Source organism: Rhipicephalus sanguineus, chromosome 11 (assembly GCF_013339695.2).
Source record: "Rhipicephalus sanguineus isolate Rsan-2018 chromosome 11, BIME_Rsan_1.4, whole genome shotgun sequence".
NCBI lineage: Eukaryota > Metazoa > Arthropoda > Arachnida > Ixodida > Ixodidae > Rhipicephalus > Rhipicephalus sanguineus.
In genome coordinates, this window is record NC_051186.1 from 6,785,236 (window position 1) to 6,800,914 (window position 15,679).

The 15,679-nt window shown below is 48.3% G+C and overlaps 1 protein-coding gene across 7 annotated transcripts in view; it reads left to right on the forward strand.

Annotated features, from left to right (window-relative positions):
- LOC119374269 (uncharacterized) overlaps nucleotides 1-15,679 on the forward strand; it is a 292,758-nt gene that overhangs the window by 270,939 nt on the left and 6,140 nt on the right. For 3 of the 7 annotated variants that reach the window (XM_049420341.1, XM_049420335.1, XM_049420338.1), the window contains one exon: nucleotides 15,550-15,660. The exons of 2 other annotated variants lie outside the window; for them this stretch is intronic. In XM_049420341.1, the coding sequence (XP_049276298.1) occupies nucleotides 15,550-15,660 (111 nt within the window). Of the gene's footprint in view, nucleotides 1-8,727; nucleotides 8,767-15,549; nucleotides 15,661-15,679 lie in introns of all 7 variants that reach the window. 2 more of the 7 variants (XM_049420339.1, XM_049420336.1) reach the window with 1 other exon arrangement.

Consider the following 15,679-nt stretch of genomic DNA (forward strand, 5'->3'; position numbering starts at 1 on the left):
TGGATACTTGGGTGTGTGTGGGGGGGGGGGGGGGTAGAAGGGGAGGCGGTGTTTAACAATAATGCATGTATGTATATACAGTATTTCGTATACGTACAAAAGCACGCTGTTCTAGCATTTTACAGACAAATTGCTGTGCCATACGTGCGCGCCCATCTTTTTATAAAGACTCGATGTAATCATTTTGTAGCATACGATCAGTAACACGCTTCAATGCAGGACATAAAAGTTTTTGGTATGATGTGGATGCAGAGGTCAATATATATATGCATTGGATAACATTAAAAAGTGTTTGAATCGTAAGATGTATACGTATTAAAATATAAGCGCAAGACCACGAAAATCAAACCAATGAGTCAATAACACAGGCCTTTGCTTCGTGTCTGCTTTCTTTTTCCTTTTTTTTGCATGCGCCCTCTGTTCGAGCTTATTTGGCTTCTTTATCATACGGGAACAGCGCTCTGGCAATAACTATTATACTGCAACAAAACGTCCGTACTGATATTCAACATTCTTTCAGCCGGTTGACGTGCATCACAAGCAAGATTCCAGGAAGGCGAGCAACCCATACCGAAACCACAAAAATCACTAGAGATGAATTTTGTGACGTGTTGGGGCGGAGCCTTGCGATGTAAGATTTTGTGTGAACCTCTCCCGGTGTTTACTGTCTTCATGTTTACAAAGATGTAAGTCATAGATATTCAGCGGGATAGACTCAGACTTAGCTACACAGCTAAGCTAAGACTACTGTACATACAGCACTGTTATGCCACAGCCTATGAGTCGACTATATTCTTTCTAGTTTTTATAAGTTGAACTAGCCTTTAGTGCATATTGCATGCTTCAAAGTTACGTCGAAAGTATCTCAAGTTACGTCGACTTAACTTCACCAATGACTGGATATAACACGCAACGGGACGACGCCTCAAACGTTTAAGCGGAATACGAGCCGCGTTATAGGCCATTAATCATTGAACAGCAGTGAACCAGGCAGATCTTTCGCGCTGTAAAGGGAGAATTTGCTGCTGTTTTATTTTAAAAGCGAGCTTGTTCTAGAGCTGGGCCTCACGACAGATCAGTATCCGCGTTGCATATCAGGCGCCGATTCCCAGATACTGCTATAGATGGCGTAACTCTCTCATACTTCAGAAAACCATAGCGCTCTAAAGGAACACGAGAAAGATGAAGACAGTACAAGCGCTTGCCCTGTCTTCAGCTTGTTTGCTGTTCGTTAATTGCGCTGTGGTTTGTGAAATACGGTGAAATACCAACACTCCCAAACATCGTCCCTTCTGAAGCATCTTCCCTTGTCGCGGACGAAGCGGTAGCCGCACAGTGAAACGGGGAAGAGCGACTCGAGCGTGATTGGGCCTGAAGTATTGCAGCAGAGGCTGGTGGTAGGTAACTTTTTAAAGACGATAGTCTTTCTTGCGATACGGAAACGCACATATTTTGGTCTGTCTGTCTGTCTGTCTGTCTGTCTGTCTGTCTGTCTGTCTGTCTGTCTGTCTGTCTGTCTGTCTGTCTGTCTGTCTGTCTGTCTGTCTGTTTGTCTGTCTGTCTGTCTGTCTGTCTGTCTGTCACACGATTCAGCCACCGGCCATAGTTTAAGCACTTGCTGAACGCCTGTCATCTTGGACTGGTAGCTGCGTTCATACATGGAACATTGCCGATCAAAGGCAAATATTACGCATCTCTGAGGCACAACATCCATACGTATGTGTTATGTGGTGTGGTCTTTTATTATAAAATACATAGATCCGTAATTCTAAAGAACCTAGTCTTTCTTAGGCTGGAATGAAAATGCCAGTGTTCTTAGGCTGCGCTAAAACGGCGCAGAAACGGCCGGCAGAAGACTATCGTCTTTCGACGACATTTGCAGTGAAGCACGCAGATACGCGGCCAATTTTTTTTATTAGTGGAGTTGGGCGGTACTGTCAAATAGCGGAATTGAAGTTATGCATGTGAAGAACCAATTGCAGCTTTGTGATGTAGAAAAAGCGGCCTCTAGTATTTTTTCTAGTGACTTTTCTACCAAATTAAACGGCGAAACCGAAGCACCGATGAACGCAACAAGCAGACGACCAGAATGACGCCACTGACCAAGACAGCGATTACAGAGGTTTAATTATTCCGCGCTCGTTAACGTATGTGTGTCATGCGTGCTAACATTGGAAGCGAAGTCCGCATACCTACACAAAGAACTCGGCTGATTGTTAATATAACGACGCTCAGTCATTATGGACGTCTCAGAAGAATATGGCAGTTACGCTCTTCCGCGTTTCGGTTTCGGTTTTGCCGCTGAAATTAGGTGAATTTTATTGCTTCGCAATTTTTACCAGAGGCCGCCTTTTGTAAATCTAAAAGCTTCAATGAGTTCTTCGCCTGCAAGACTTCAATTCTCCCATTTACATAGGCTACAACATGTATTCTACCCCGCAGCATAACGAGATATATGTCCGTGGTGCGGAACCACACCAACTCTGTTTCACATTGCATCAGAGTGTACACTACACATTGAAGAACACGACAACATGAGCACAGAGGAATAGTCGTAGGCCCTGCTGTCCAGCTCGGCCTTTGGGGATCAGCTTTGGCTGGTCCAACGGGCAGAGATGATGGCAAGGGCCAGCGGAGCCCCGAAATAGGGGCCGCGACCGTTCACAATGTCCCGTGCGAAAATAAAGTTTTGTTTTTCCTCTCTCTCCCATTAACATAACCGTCTAACTACAATAATTTTAAAGTTAACTAGTTTAACTTTGCTAATTACTGTCCCAAACATGTCTTTAGACGTCTTAAAATGCCTGCGCCTACAGAAGAAAGTAGTTGCGAGGCCATTGAAAAAATATCGCAATTCCCTATATTCGGAGAATTTCGGACATATTTCTTGAAACACCCATTTAATATCGGAACATAAGTTAGGAAGCATCAAATCAATAACTGTAAAGCGATTAATGAATATATTTAATGAGTGCATTGAATTACCAGACATTTAGTGGGTATGTGCATGAAGATGGGACATAACGTATTGAAATATGTCCACCATGTGGAATGGTAGATTCCATGATCCATCATTATGGTCGATTATGGCAATAGATGGTGGCATATGGTGCGTGCTGCACGATGCTGTCATATGGTTTTATTGTAGGATATGTCGCACAAAGAAAGTACAACCACAGGAAAAATGATGTAGGTAGGAAAAGTGCACTTTTTGTCTACATCGGTTCTTTCCTGAGTTTGTACGTTCTTTGGCAACATATCTGTCGGAGCTAACACGACAAAGATCTAAGTCGGACAGCGTTGAGCGTTCGAACTACTGTTTTATTGCGATAGCAATTATATAGACACACTCGGCTGGTTTTTTGCCGTCGGCGTCGCCGTCGTGTCCCGTATAATATATATATATATAATATATATATATATATATATATTATATTATATATATATATATACTGAGGAACCTTTTCCAATGGGTCAAACGTACTTCGGAAGAGAACAGACACAACTAAGCGGTTATCTTAATTTTATTTGCCAACGGTTCGACCGCTGGATCGTCGAGCGGATCTGGTAATTAAGCCTGCAGATAAAGGTGGCGCCGTAGTAATAGTAGATAAAGCTGACTACCTGAGAGAAGGTTACTGGCAACTGAGGACAAGAACTTCTATGCGGGACTTGAAGAAGACCCCGCAATTATTGCAATCAAAAATACCGCGGACTAAATCGGAAAGATCACGGCCGATATGCTCAAAGCAATGCAACCGATTAAACCTCGCCCAGGCTCTTTATTGCTCCCCAAAATCCACAAAGCCAACACACCGACCGTTCTATTGTCTCAAGCAACGGCACGGTGACAAAGACAATGTCAAGCGCGCTAGACTTCATCATTAAGGACATAGTTCCAACTATCCCCTCTTACATTAAGAACACGAACCCTTTCTCCGCGAATCACCGGACTCGAGGCTCCTGCGGATAGCATCCTTGTGACAATGGATGTAGTGTCACTTTACACAAACATTCCACAGTCAGATGGCACTGTTGCAACGATGCAAGCTTTCAAGAACGCTAGTACATACTTAGACGAGGACACGCTGTCGACACTACGGAGTTGGTACTTAGCCACAATAACTTTGAATTTGATAATAAGCATTTTCTCTAGATGAACGGTACAGCTATGGGTACAAAGATGGCTCCTAATTACGCGAATATTTTTATGGCATCTATGAAGAACGTTTTCTTGCAACCAGACATTGAAGCCTCTCGTCTACAAAAGGTTCTTAGACGATGTATTCATTATTTGGCACCACGGAGAGGAAAGTCTCCTTTCGTTCATAAATTTTCAATTCAGCTCACCTTCAATATCTTTTACACACAGCTACTCGAAATCAACCATAAACTTTCTGATGTCACTGTTAAATTAATGAGATCGCATCCATACAAATCTATACAAAAACCAGCGGTCGCCATCAATACCTTCACTTTAAAGTAGCCTCCACGTCATTGCAAAACAGCCATACCATACTCACAAGCCCATCGATACGCCGAATTTGTTCGGACGTGTCAGATTTCGAAGGTCATGCCGAGGATCTTAAAACGGCCCTTGTGGCGAAGGACTATCCACGGAGTATCACTGTGATGCTATAAGCCGGGCGCGGAGTTTAGATAGAACCGAAATTTTGTCGAGCTCGAACAATGCCATTCGAAAAACCAAACGAACTTGTCCTCCCGTACTCGTCCACACTACCGCACCTCAACAACATTCTCTCTAAACATTTCAACATTATACAGCGAGTACGCGCCTGTCCTCAGTTTTTCACGGAGCCGCCACGAGTGTCTACGCGCCTGTCCTCAGTTTTCACGGAGCCGCCACGAGTGGTCTACCGCCGCGGAAGGAACATAAAGGACATCCTAGTAAGAGCTAAGACGACCGAGTCTGAAAACAGGGAATCGGTTTCAGGCCATGTGGAAAACAACGCTGCCAGGTCTGCAAACATATGACCACAACCTGTGTTGCCAAGGCTTCGTCCTCTGACTTCACATTCAAAATTAAGGGACCTCTAAATTGTGACAGTCAGAATGTTGTATAGCGACATTGCGATTTTCTGTGGCAGCAGTATATAGGCAAGACTGGGACGACGTTTAGACTACGTCTGAATACCCACAGAGCTCACGCGCGCACTCTGCCAAATCTCCCTTTCTCTAAACATGTGAGTTCGCCAGAACACTCATTCGACAAAATACGTGTCACCCTCCTGCAGTCAGGCTTCCGCAGTCCTCGTGAACGGGAACAAAGAGAGTCCTATTTCATCCACAAATTTGAAAGTGACACACAGCATAAATGAAAACATGGGGAACCTCTCGTTTCTTCGGTCATGCAAAAGTTAGTAGTCGGGAAATGAATCCTGACCTTTGTAATTCGTGCTGTATGCTAAAATGGAGTATCGAATAATTATCTGGGGGAGCGGACCGACCGGAAACCTTTGCATATTCTGTACTTATGTGCTTTTTTGTTGACATGTTCTTCTTTTTTGTTTTATTTTCTTCCCTACTTTTCAGTATTCAATGTATACCTTTCCCACACCTTACCTTTGCCTTTTTATTATTGTATTTTTGCAACGTCTTATTCGTTTTATTCTCATTTTCGTCCTTTCTTTCTATATTTTAACCGGTTTGCTTAACTTATTAATTCATGTTTTAAGTGGATAGGCTGACCGCACTACATCTTTTCAACCACAGGCGCCTCGGAGAGCGCGCTAACAGGGCAGGATTCTTGTACTCACGCCGCACTTCGACACAGACCACGGTTTAACGTGTAGTTCACAAACGGCCTCGTGTTGTTGTTTGTGGTTATGTAGAGGAAGAGACGCTTATTTCTGCAGCCCAGTAGGGAGCACGGCGCAGCGTCAGACCTCGTGCGCATGCACAATCTGTGTCCCCCACACACGCAACGGGTAAGCGACAAAAGAACACCGACCCCCTTTTTTCCCCCTCTGGAAGTGACCGCAAAAGGCGCTGAATAGGGGATTGCTCTGCCACGTATGCACCCCTCGCAGCAAGTAATTGCTGCACCCAAGCAAAGCAACAATGCCCCCCCCCCCCGCGATCTTCAAGGCGCGCCGCGGAAGCTGCGCTCTGCGTTTTGTTGCCCTTCTGCCATTTATATTTTATTTATTTATTTATTTATTTATTTATTTATTTATTTATTTTTATTTATTTATTATTTCTTTTCCCCGGCATCTACGCCACCTGCTCTACTCCACCGAAACGGCGCTTGTTTCCCCATTCTCTTCTTTGCTTGCTCTAGCGAATGAGCGGAGAGGAACTGTTTGACACACTATACGTCACCGCTGTCATCTTGACTGATTTATTATTTCCTCCCTTTTCTTCCTTCAACTAAGAGTGACCACGATAATTTTGGGTGTTCCCATAGCGCTGTATTTGCTCATAAGTCCCGACGAAGACCTGTCCACCGGTCGAAACCGTTGGCAAATAAAATTGGTGGTAGTGGTTCGAAAAAGGAGAAGGAAAAAAAGAAAAAGCACCTAATTTCTAATTTCTGCAGCCCATAGGGAGCACGGCGCAGTGCCTTAGGGGGTGGGGGGAAGGGGGCGAAAAAGAAGAGAAGAAAGAGAAAAAGTGGAAAGGGGTCAGTGCGCAGCAGGCGCGGGCGCGGCAAGGTTGGCGTAGAGCTGAGGCTGTAGCGGTTGAATGCCACAGCCGAGGTTGTAGTCCGCCGCAGCAGACGGTGCCAGGCTTCCTCAGGACGTTGTCCCGACGGGTAGGGGCGAGTCTACTCGCTCCCGGGGGCACGAGCCGCGCTCCGATCGCCTGGAGGCAGGTGGCTCGCAGCGGGTGCTACTCGGGAAGGAATTGCATCACAGCCTGCAGGGGGGCCAGCAGGTTTGTAATGAGGGTGTCCCGCGGGTCCTCTGCAGGCGCAGCGGGTGGGGCAGCAGGCAGGATCGACCTGGGGGAGCTCGCCGTTGGCAGGAGGGATCGGCGCGGCGCAGGAGATGGGCGCTGCAGGCCGGGATCCAAGGTGTTGCCCTCGAGAATTTGTTCTTAACCGCAGCAGCGTAGGAGCGCACCTCACGGGACTCCTCGCGTACTGCGGCCTTGACCGCCCTTCTCGAGAGCGGCGTTGGAGTGACGGCCATGAGCGCGGCCACTCTCCTTTCCTCCTGCCAGCGTGGACATGTGGGGGTGTCAGCTGCATGGGCCCCGCCGCAGTTGACGCAGCGGGGCTTGCAGCTCTCCGCCTCCAGGTGCTGGCGGCCGCAGCGGATGCACGCTCCCTTGCGCTGACATGCCTCAGCAACGTGGCCGAAGCGGCCGCACTGCTGGCAGTGGCCAAGTAGCGGTCTCACGTGTCGCACGCGCAACTGCAGGCCAAGCAGCACGACTAGTTCAGGTGGGAGCGGTTCGGCGTATCGTAACTTCACCGAGACTCCCTCCCTCGTTGCCGAGAGCACTGGAACCGTTGATGTGATGCCTGCGAGCAGCTCCGCGTTCATCAGGTCACCGTCCACGCCGTAGACGAAGCCGGTGCTGGAGCGACGATCCGCGGGCTCCCTGGCAGTGACAGGGACGCCGCCGAGCTCCCTGATCGCTAGGAGCTCCGACAAACACGTCGGCGTCGACGCGTCCGCAGCCACGATGTTTCGGCGGTGGTTGACACGCACCGCCAACGCACCGGGCCGCTTAGCGAGCGCCGCCGCGAGTGTCAGGCGCAGCGATCCGCTGAAAGAACCGCCAGGGGCTGAGGTACGGAACAGGGCTGTCCCTACCACGGCAGGATCGATCGCAACAGCCGCGGCCTCGAGTGTCCTGGCTCTCCGCTGTGCTGCCTTGGAGACGACGGTGAAGAAGTCGCCCTCGGCTGGCGGGGGGCTTGGACACGGGGCGGCACGGCGACCGTGGTGTTGAGTGGCCTCGGAGCTGTCGGGGCCTCTGCTGCGAATGTCTCGTACTCGGGCGCCGGGAGCCGGCGCTTGAAGCGAGTTTTCCGCTTGTTTTTCTTTTTCCTTCGCGCTGGAGCCGCAGGCGGCGCAGTCACGATTACGCCGGAGGCCGCATGCGAGAGGTGAAACTGCCGGAAGGTGCCATCAGGCTCGCCGCGTCGTCCCGCAGGGAGGGGGAGGCGGCCGGTGCTGCTGCAGCTGTTGTTGTTGTGGTTGCCGCTGTTGCGTGTGCTCGCCTGCTTCCGCGAGCATTCCGCTGCGTCTTTCTCGCGTCCCCACTTACGCGAGGTCGCCGTGGCGTCCATGGCTTCGTCTTCCGACGTCGCGGCATGTGGACGAGACGAAGAGTCGTCTGTGCTGCAGGGGTGGTAGCTGCTGGCCTGGAAAGGTCGGCGGCAACTGGCGTTGCCTCCTTGGCCTTGTTGAGCAGCCAATCTCCAATGGTTGTGACTGCCTGCTGCTCCAGCTGGTTGGGGCTCGCAGTCAGTACTGGTGCCGGACTCGTGCTTGTATTTGCGTGTGCCACGTGGGCGTCAGCACGCTGTGTGGCACGCTTTTCAGCTATCCAGGCTTCGAAGTTCGGGTAATCTTCTTCGTTCTGTTTTTTTCCGTTGGACTTTGGCGTATCGTGTCCATGGATCACTATGAGGCCGGAAGGGCTCGAGTCCCGCTCGAGTGCCTTCCACTTTGCTTGTAATCTATCAAATGCAGAACGGTTTCTCCAAAGTTTAACCAAGCATTCATGAAAATTTGCTTTTATTTGTTTCAGGAGGAAGGAATGGGCAAATACGAGCACAAGCGTCCTCAAGTAAGTAAAACATCGCGATCAACAATTGCGTGTTCGAAGCACACATCGTGCCTCATAGTGCGCAGCGTGAATGGTGCGTACTAGAAGCGTATTTGCACGTTATTTTCCATGCAAAAGCATTCTCTAAGAATATACAATCCCATTCGACAAGTTAGGAACAAAGCTTATCGTAAGAGAGTTGTGAGTAACGGCTTTTAGAATAGAATACCAAAACCTGACAGTAAGGCTGGCACAAAGCTGGCCCATTCAACAAATGGCAATGTTTATCAATGAAAAAAATCATTAAATCATTGTAATGTAACTCGAGCCAACGTTTCGACAAAATGAATTCCGTTCCTCAAGGCAGCAACTTCGCCTACGGATACAAGTCCAATTCTGAAAACGTTGGTTCGACATTCTTTATTCAATAATTTTTTTTCACCTCCGCACGCCCCCATCTTCTCCTGAACATCTGTTTTGTTTTGGAATTTGTAGCATCCAATTCAAGCATGCAGGATATCCTATCGCTTCAAGTTCGGTACAGATCATGGAGACAATTATTGCAACTTCCATTCCCTTAATAGACTTATATGAGAACGGCTTGCTATGTGACGTTTATTCTGCATGTTTACCTCCATGACAGAAGATGAAGTGATCGCGCCAAGCAGTTGCCACGGTTAATTTTCACGGTCAGACTCATCCATAAGACGCGCCACCTTCCGCTTTCGGTAATATAGGGGCATTTAAACGTGGCAGAATTTCGACTGCCCTGAGAAAGAGCGCTGAGGAAGAGCGCCACCTAGCGACGCCGCCATGCCTTCGTCGGGCCGTGCAGGTCCTACGAGATCCCCGCGATGTCGCGACAGCATTTGCTGCTGATATGCAAGTTTTCCGCCATGACCGGAGAGGAGGCAGCGCACAGTTTTCATCTGTTGTAGTCATGACAAGCGTGAAGTGACATTCGTTCTCTTGAGGCAGGTAGAAGAGGCTCGCCTGAAATTGCGTCGTGGATAGCTCCGCAAATTATCCTCTAGAGAACTACATCATTTAAACAAACCTTAACACACGGGTTGCTGCGTTTACTAACGTTTTCATGCAAAGCATTTAAAGAAATTTTATTACATTTTTTTTTGCAAATGTCCAACTGCATTCATTTCATTCAGAGAACGCAGTTTCTTAAAGCGGATACTTAAAACAAATCACTTACAAAATACTGCTACCGGGAGACGTCGGAAGATAAATGAATTTACATTACTTAAACGAGCACAGCGGTCACGACAATCACGACAACAAAGTTGGTGAAAGAGCAACCAACCCGTCCTTCTCTTCTTCATCCCCTAATTAAGCGGCACACAAAGATACCCTCCGGAGTTGACAGCACCGACTCGGTGCGCTCGAGCAATGACAGTAGGGAGAACGTTCACTATAGACAGGAATTAGCAGTGTCCGGCATACGAGCAGGCTTCAGACGAACGACATGAACGATGTCGGTGCGAGGTGGAGTGGATAGGGACGAACAAAATCGTGGGATTTCATACGTCAAATCAGTGGGGTACTCGGACAGAACGAGAGAGAACTGAGGTCTTGCTGTAAGCGAAGCTTGAACGCGTAGCACGGGTTCCGAGAACGGAAAATGAACCGCCATCGGCAACACGAACGACAGACGATAAGACGGGTGCAAGAAACTTGCGCAAAGGTGAGCGCTCATTACTGATATTTGGGTGCCAGGGTATCTAAACGCCGAAAAAGGCACATCGTCCACTTCTGCGTCCAAAGAGTTCACTTCCGCGTCCGAAAGCCAGAGCGAACACAGCTTTTCCAGGTCGGTAGGCCAATACAGCATCAACTCTGGGCTCGCAGATAGCCTTCATTGATCAGTCTTCCGAAGACGGACGACGAGGGTATTCGCGAAGGTGAGCGACGGGGCAAAGGTGACCGAAAACGTCACTGGTTCTGCGGAAACGGCGGGCGGTCGTATCGTGGAGCCCAGGATTGAGCATTAAGTTCGGTGGGTCATCACGGGCGTAAAAAGGTAAGGATCGAGTGTCCTCTGCACGGTACGTCATACTAGGTGACGATAGTCCGTGACAGCGAGAATGGCTAGAGCCACTGGAAAAATTTCAGAGTATCGCATCTGTTTTCCGCGCGCCGCCGCCGACGTGATTGGCTTACTCGCATCACGTGACCTCTCGCCGCCATATCCCTTCCAAGCGCTTTGGGTGCGGGTGCATTGAACGCAGAGCGGGGCCGGATATTTACCAATACCACGGTCCCCAGAAGTACTTCGTCGCTTTTTTAAACGCGTCATGCAGACAGGGGCGTAAGCAGACATTTTTTTCGGGGAGGGGGGGGGGGGCACGGGCCCGGTGTGCCACCCCCTGGCTACGCCACTGCATGCAGATGCCAGAAGAGAGTAGCTCAACATCAATCGAATGTTACTGGTGAGCTACTCTGGGAATCTCGTTTGCCGTGTGGGAAAAATTAATGTCAAAGAGCGCCGTTCTACGCGGCTGCATAGTTGGCCTGACCGAATTCGCCCCCCTCGAATAACACTCCTTCCTGCAGTGAACTACACTAACTTTGTTGGAAAAGATCTTATGCGACAGGATACTTCACCTTTTCGGTTCGCTATGGTCAGCGATATTGAAAACTACATGCCTTTCTATTTCCTCGGCTGTTTATATCTCGATCGGTTGAATAGATTACGCATGCTATCCGACTTAAAAGCGTGTCGCGCACGAGAGTGAAATCGAAGATTTATTAAAATAATAACTGTTTACTGTTATACCCTGAAGGCAATTGTGGCATGATCTTTGGCATTGCACAAAACAGAAGTGTGGAACTCTGTTGATAAACTTGGTATAAGGCAATGTTATCAAGCGTATTTTTAAGTTTGTTGCAAAAAATGGTGCTAATGCTGCATTGCATCGAGTGTACCCTTAAAATACTGTATAGTTGGTGAGAAATGGTCACAGCAAAAAAAAAAAAAAAGCAGATCCCACGCTTTGAAGAAGTCGATTTTATGCGAGCCCTAGGTCTATATGTATACATACTGTGTTGCAGTAGCATGCGCTTTAGAAATTCCGGGATGTGCTATTTCTGATCAAAAGAACAAAAGCAACGTGCCGAGGAAGTTTTAATAAGAGTGCATTATGAAAAAAAATGTGCAGCAGTGCAGAAACCGAACCCCAGCTGTTTACGCGCTGGCAACGCCAAAAAAAGAACTGTTTGTTGGAACACAGCAAAATATTTGGAAATTCATTGCAACGTTGGGAATATTAAGGAGACAAGAAATAGGAAATGAAACAATTAAGTAGTGATGTCAATCATTTTTGATAGCCTATTTTCTACGTATCGTAAGATAAGATGCACCTTACCTACCGCACGCCGATTCGCCCGTGCGTTTGGCTGCTGGCGTTCCGAATCAAGACGTCGCGCACAACTTCCAATTACCGTACACACACAACTTCTATTACACATATCAACCAGTTGAACAGCAAGCATGGTGCGCAAGCAAGCTATGCGTCAGCGATCAGTCAAAGGACGCAATGTTGAATGGTTCTCGCTGTTGCTCGATAACGTTCTCGAGTGCGCTCGAGCGAACACGCCAGGGCGTGACACGAAAAGAGACCGATGAAGCCATTAAAAGAGTTCGCGAGCACATGGCAACATGCGCCGTACGTTTCATTAGTCACACCGCTAACCGCGCAGTCGATCCATACCTGTCGATGACTCGAAATCACGTCTAATATCCTCTTGAAGAAACACACACACATAATGCCGTTCTGCCGAGCGTAACACGGCACTGAGGCTAAAAGATCGGTCACTTCTCAACACACGCTAGCAACGCGCCGGATGGTCTGGAAAGGACATGGCCGCCGCCACCCAATGTTGCTCGCGTGCAGCCCACCTTTGCGGTACTTGATTTCCAGTGACTCTAAGAATGGCGAGAAATGTGGCCCCCTTGCTGCTGAAGCATGTCGGCCTGTCATTGCATGTGCGCCAGATCACGGTATCTGGGATAGGTTGGTTGGGGGCGGTAGGACACAGAAGTGCTGGCCGTGGGACGACTAGTGGCACATATGAGCTGAATGCCTGCGTTCGCCAGTTCTTCGCGCAAGACAGCCTGGATTAGTGACACCGGCGAGCGGGGCTCCTCGCAAGAACTATGATCAACAGGCCTACCAGTCAATATGATGGAATGCCCAATGAGATGTCCGCTGCGTAGTTCCGTGGTGGGGGCTCGGATATACCCACACCTCCACCAAAGGTACTACGTAGAGACGCCGGGAGATAGCTGTGTATACAATATTTACACAAGCAGAGTGATTCGTCTCACTGCAGCAACGTTGTCGAATCAAAACTTGGAGGACGCATGAGCATCGCCTCCAAGAGTACAACGCGATAACGTAATCGGGCCCTGTGCGCATCGCCTTCTCAATTGCTAGCCTAGCTTCGGTTCTCGGTGCATGGCTCAACCGTTTTTTTTTTTTTTTTTTAAGGAATCGAATGACTGTGCGCGTAACGTTGGCCGTTTCAAACTATGTTAGAATGCCTACTGCAAGTACACTTCTTAAGTGCCCTCTACGCCATATTTCTTCCTTTTGCGAACCAGCGAAGGGACCACTACGCGTCCGTAAGGTAACACGCGAAGCTACGGAAATGATCACTTTGTTGATGCTTTTTGCAGCTGACCACGTTTAAATATGCCTGAGAGCTTTGTAATGGGCGGGCCTTCAAAACACCCACTCGTTGCGCGATTCACATGTTTTGACGCCTGGCGCGATTCTACGCTTCTGCCACGCAATATTACATGCGTTAAGCCCAAACCCCATATGCGCGAAAATGCACGCGACAGCGACGGGCGATGCTATGGGCGACGAAACGAGCCGTTCGCGCGACGTGTCGCGTGGTCGATTTCGCGCGATCGCTCGGTCTTTCAGATTTGGAATCCGTCGCTCGTCGCCCGGAAGTGCTGTGCTCAAGCAGCCAATAGCAAAACACCGGAACAAGATGCATCAGTGACGTAATGCTGATTGTCGCCGCTTTCTTATCGAAGCGCATCAACAACAACGTTCATCAACATGGCCAACGGCGACGAGCGCAACGTTGACGTTGTCGAACGCGAACGTGCCCTCAGGGACGGGAACTACAAGTCCCGCGCCGTCTGTGACGCGGCTTGGCGGCACGTAGCAGCAGTGATGGGATCGAAAAAAATGCTGCAAGACAATGATAAACATTTTATGTACCATTAAGCAACAAAACATCGTATTTTACATTGCATGCCGCTGACTACGGGCCACTTTTGGCACGAGTAGACGCCCTCATGCCAGCAACAGTGGAGATCGCTCACTGAAGCCGTCGCGTGAATGGGGTTTGCCCATCCAAGCGACCGCTTGCGCGAAGACTATCTACGTCGCGTCGCTCGTCGCTGTCGCGTGCATTTTCGTGTATATGGGGTTTGGCCTTTAAGGAATCTCCTTCCACTACATGATATTCATATAGTGTTTTTTTTTTTTTTCGAAGCTGTTTCAAGCAATATCGTGGCTCTGTGGTAGACTTGTTTGCCATGCACAGAGTCTGGGTTTGATCCTCGCTTGAACTTAAGATTATTATTATTATTTTTATTTGCATCTTTCTTGATATTTCGGTCCACGAAAAAAAAATGATTTTTCGCTCACAAACAGTGACGCCGACACCGACATCTATGCTCACGCCCACACCGGAATGTCTGCGCCGAGCTCATTAACGCTGTTGCGTTAAAAGCGAACCCGTCATCTTATGTGTCCCATAGATAACCGGCACATAACTCTATTCATTCCCAAGCTGCGCAGCGTGATGAGTTCGCGTACGCATTTTCATGCTTGGCTGCATGAAAAATTTTCTTAGATTATAACTCCGCAGCGTGTTACGCTCTCAGTAACACTTGAATGCAAAATACCGCTGCACATTTCGTAACCCTGTAAGTAATACAGGCGACTTCTAGCAAGACGTAACAAGTCTGGGTGCAACACTAACCAATAAATTACCCTCAAGTTCTCAGTCCTTTGTAGTGTTCGCTCCCCCCTGCTTAAGCTTTTCGCACCTCACGTGGCGTTGCAAGACCTACGGGATCTGCAGTATTTGACCAAGCGACAAAGTTGTGTGATGAGGTCAGGAATTTTGGCAATCTGTGACGTCACGATGACGCAGCAAGCCATTCCTTTCCGCACGCCGCTCGCTCGGAGGTGGTGGCGTGGGTTTTCGTACCGCTTTTTTCGCCTGCCGTTCCCGTGTTTCCCTCAATGTCACAGCGCTTCGCGACACTTAAGGTTTTCGCTTTAATAAACTCAACAATAATGTCCTCTTCCCGAGATTTTTAAGGCAGTTACCTCCAAGTCGGCTGTGTCCTCGGAATGCCAACCCGTATATTGCACCGAACAATATGTCTTCAATGCTATATCTGGAGCTTTAGTGAGGCTAAAACATCATACTTTTCGAGCGCGTAAGGTAATTTCTTCAATATATCGGAAATAGCGCTGTTCCTTCTCTCTTAGTGAATTTTTAGGTAGAGGCAAGGAACAAGATAATGCAGCCACGTTACTGTTAAATGCAAAATCAACGTTGCACTAAGTACTGTAAAGAGCAGCGTTCATATATGCGCTCGAAATTGAAATAAGAGAGTGACACAGTTTCACTGTTGCACATTATCTGCAGCAAATGCTGCTCGGGCGCACACATCACTGCTCGGCAGTATGCAACGATTTTCGCTAGTAATTTTCTCTTACTTGCCATGATAGTTCACTGTTTTTCTTTTCTACGCAGAAATACGAGTGCTATGTCTTCTGCTGCAAGAGAGCTTCTAAAATCCTTCAAATGGCCGGCCCCGATGGGCTTAAATGTGGCGAGGATGTGTTTTTATACTCTCTACGAAAGGTAAGTTACGTTACGGAAA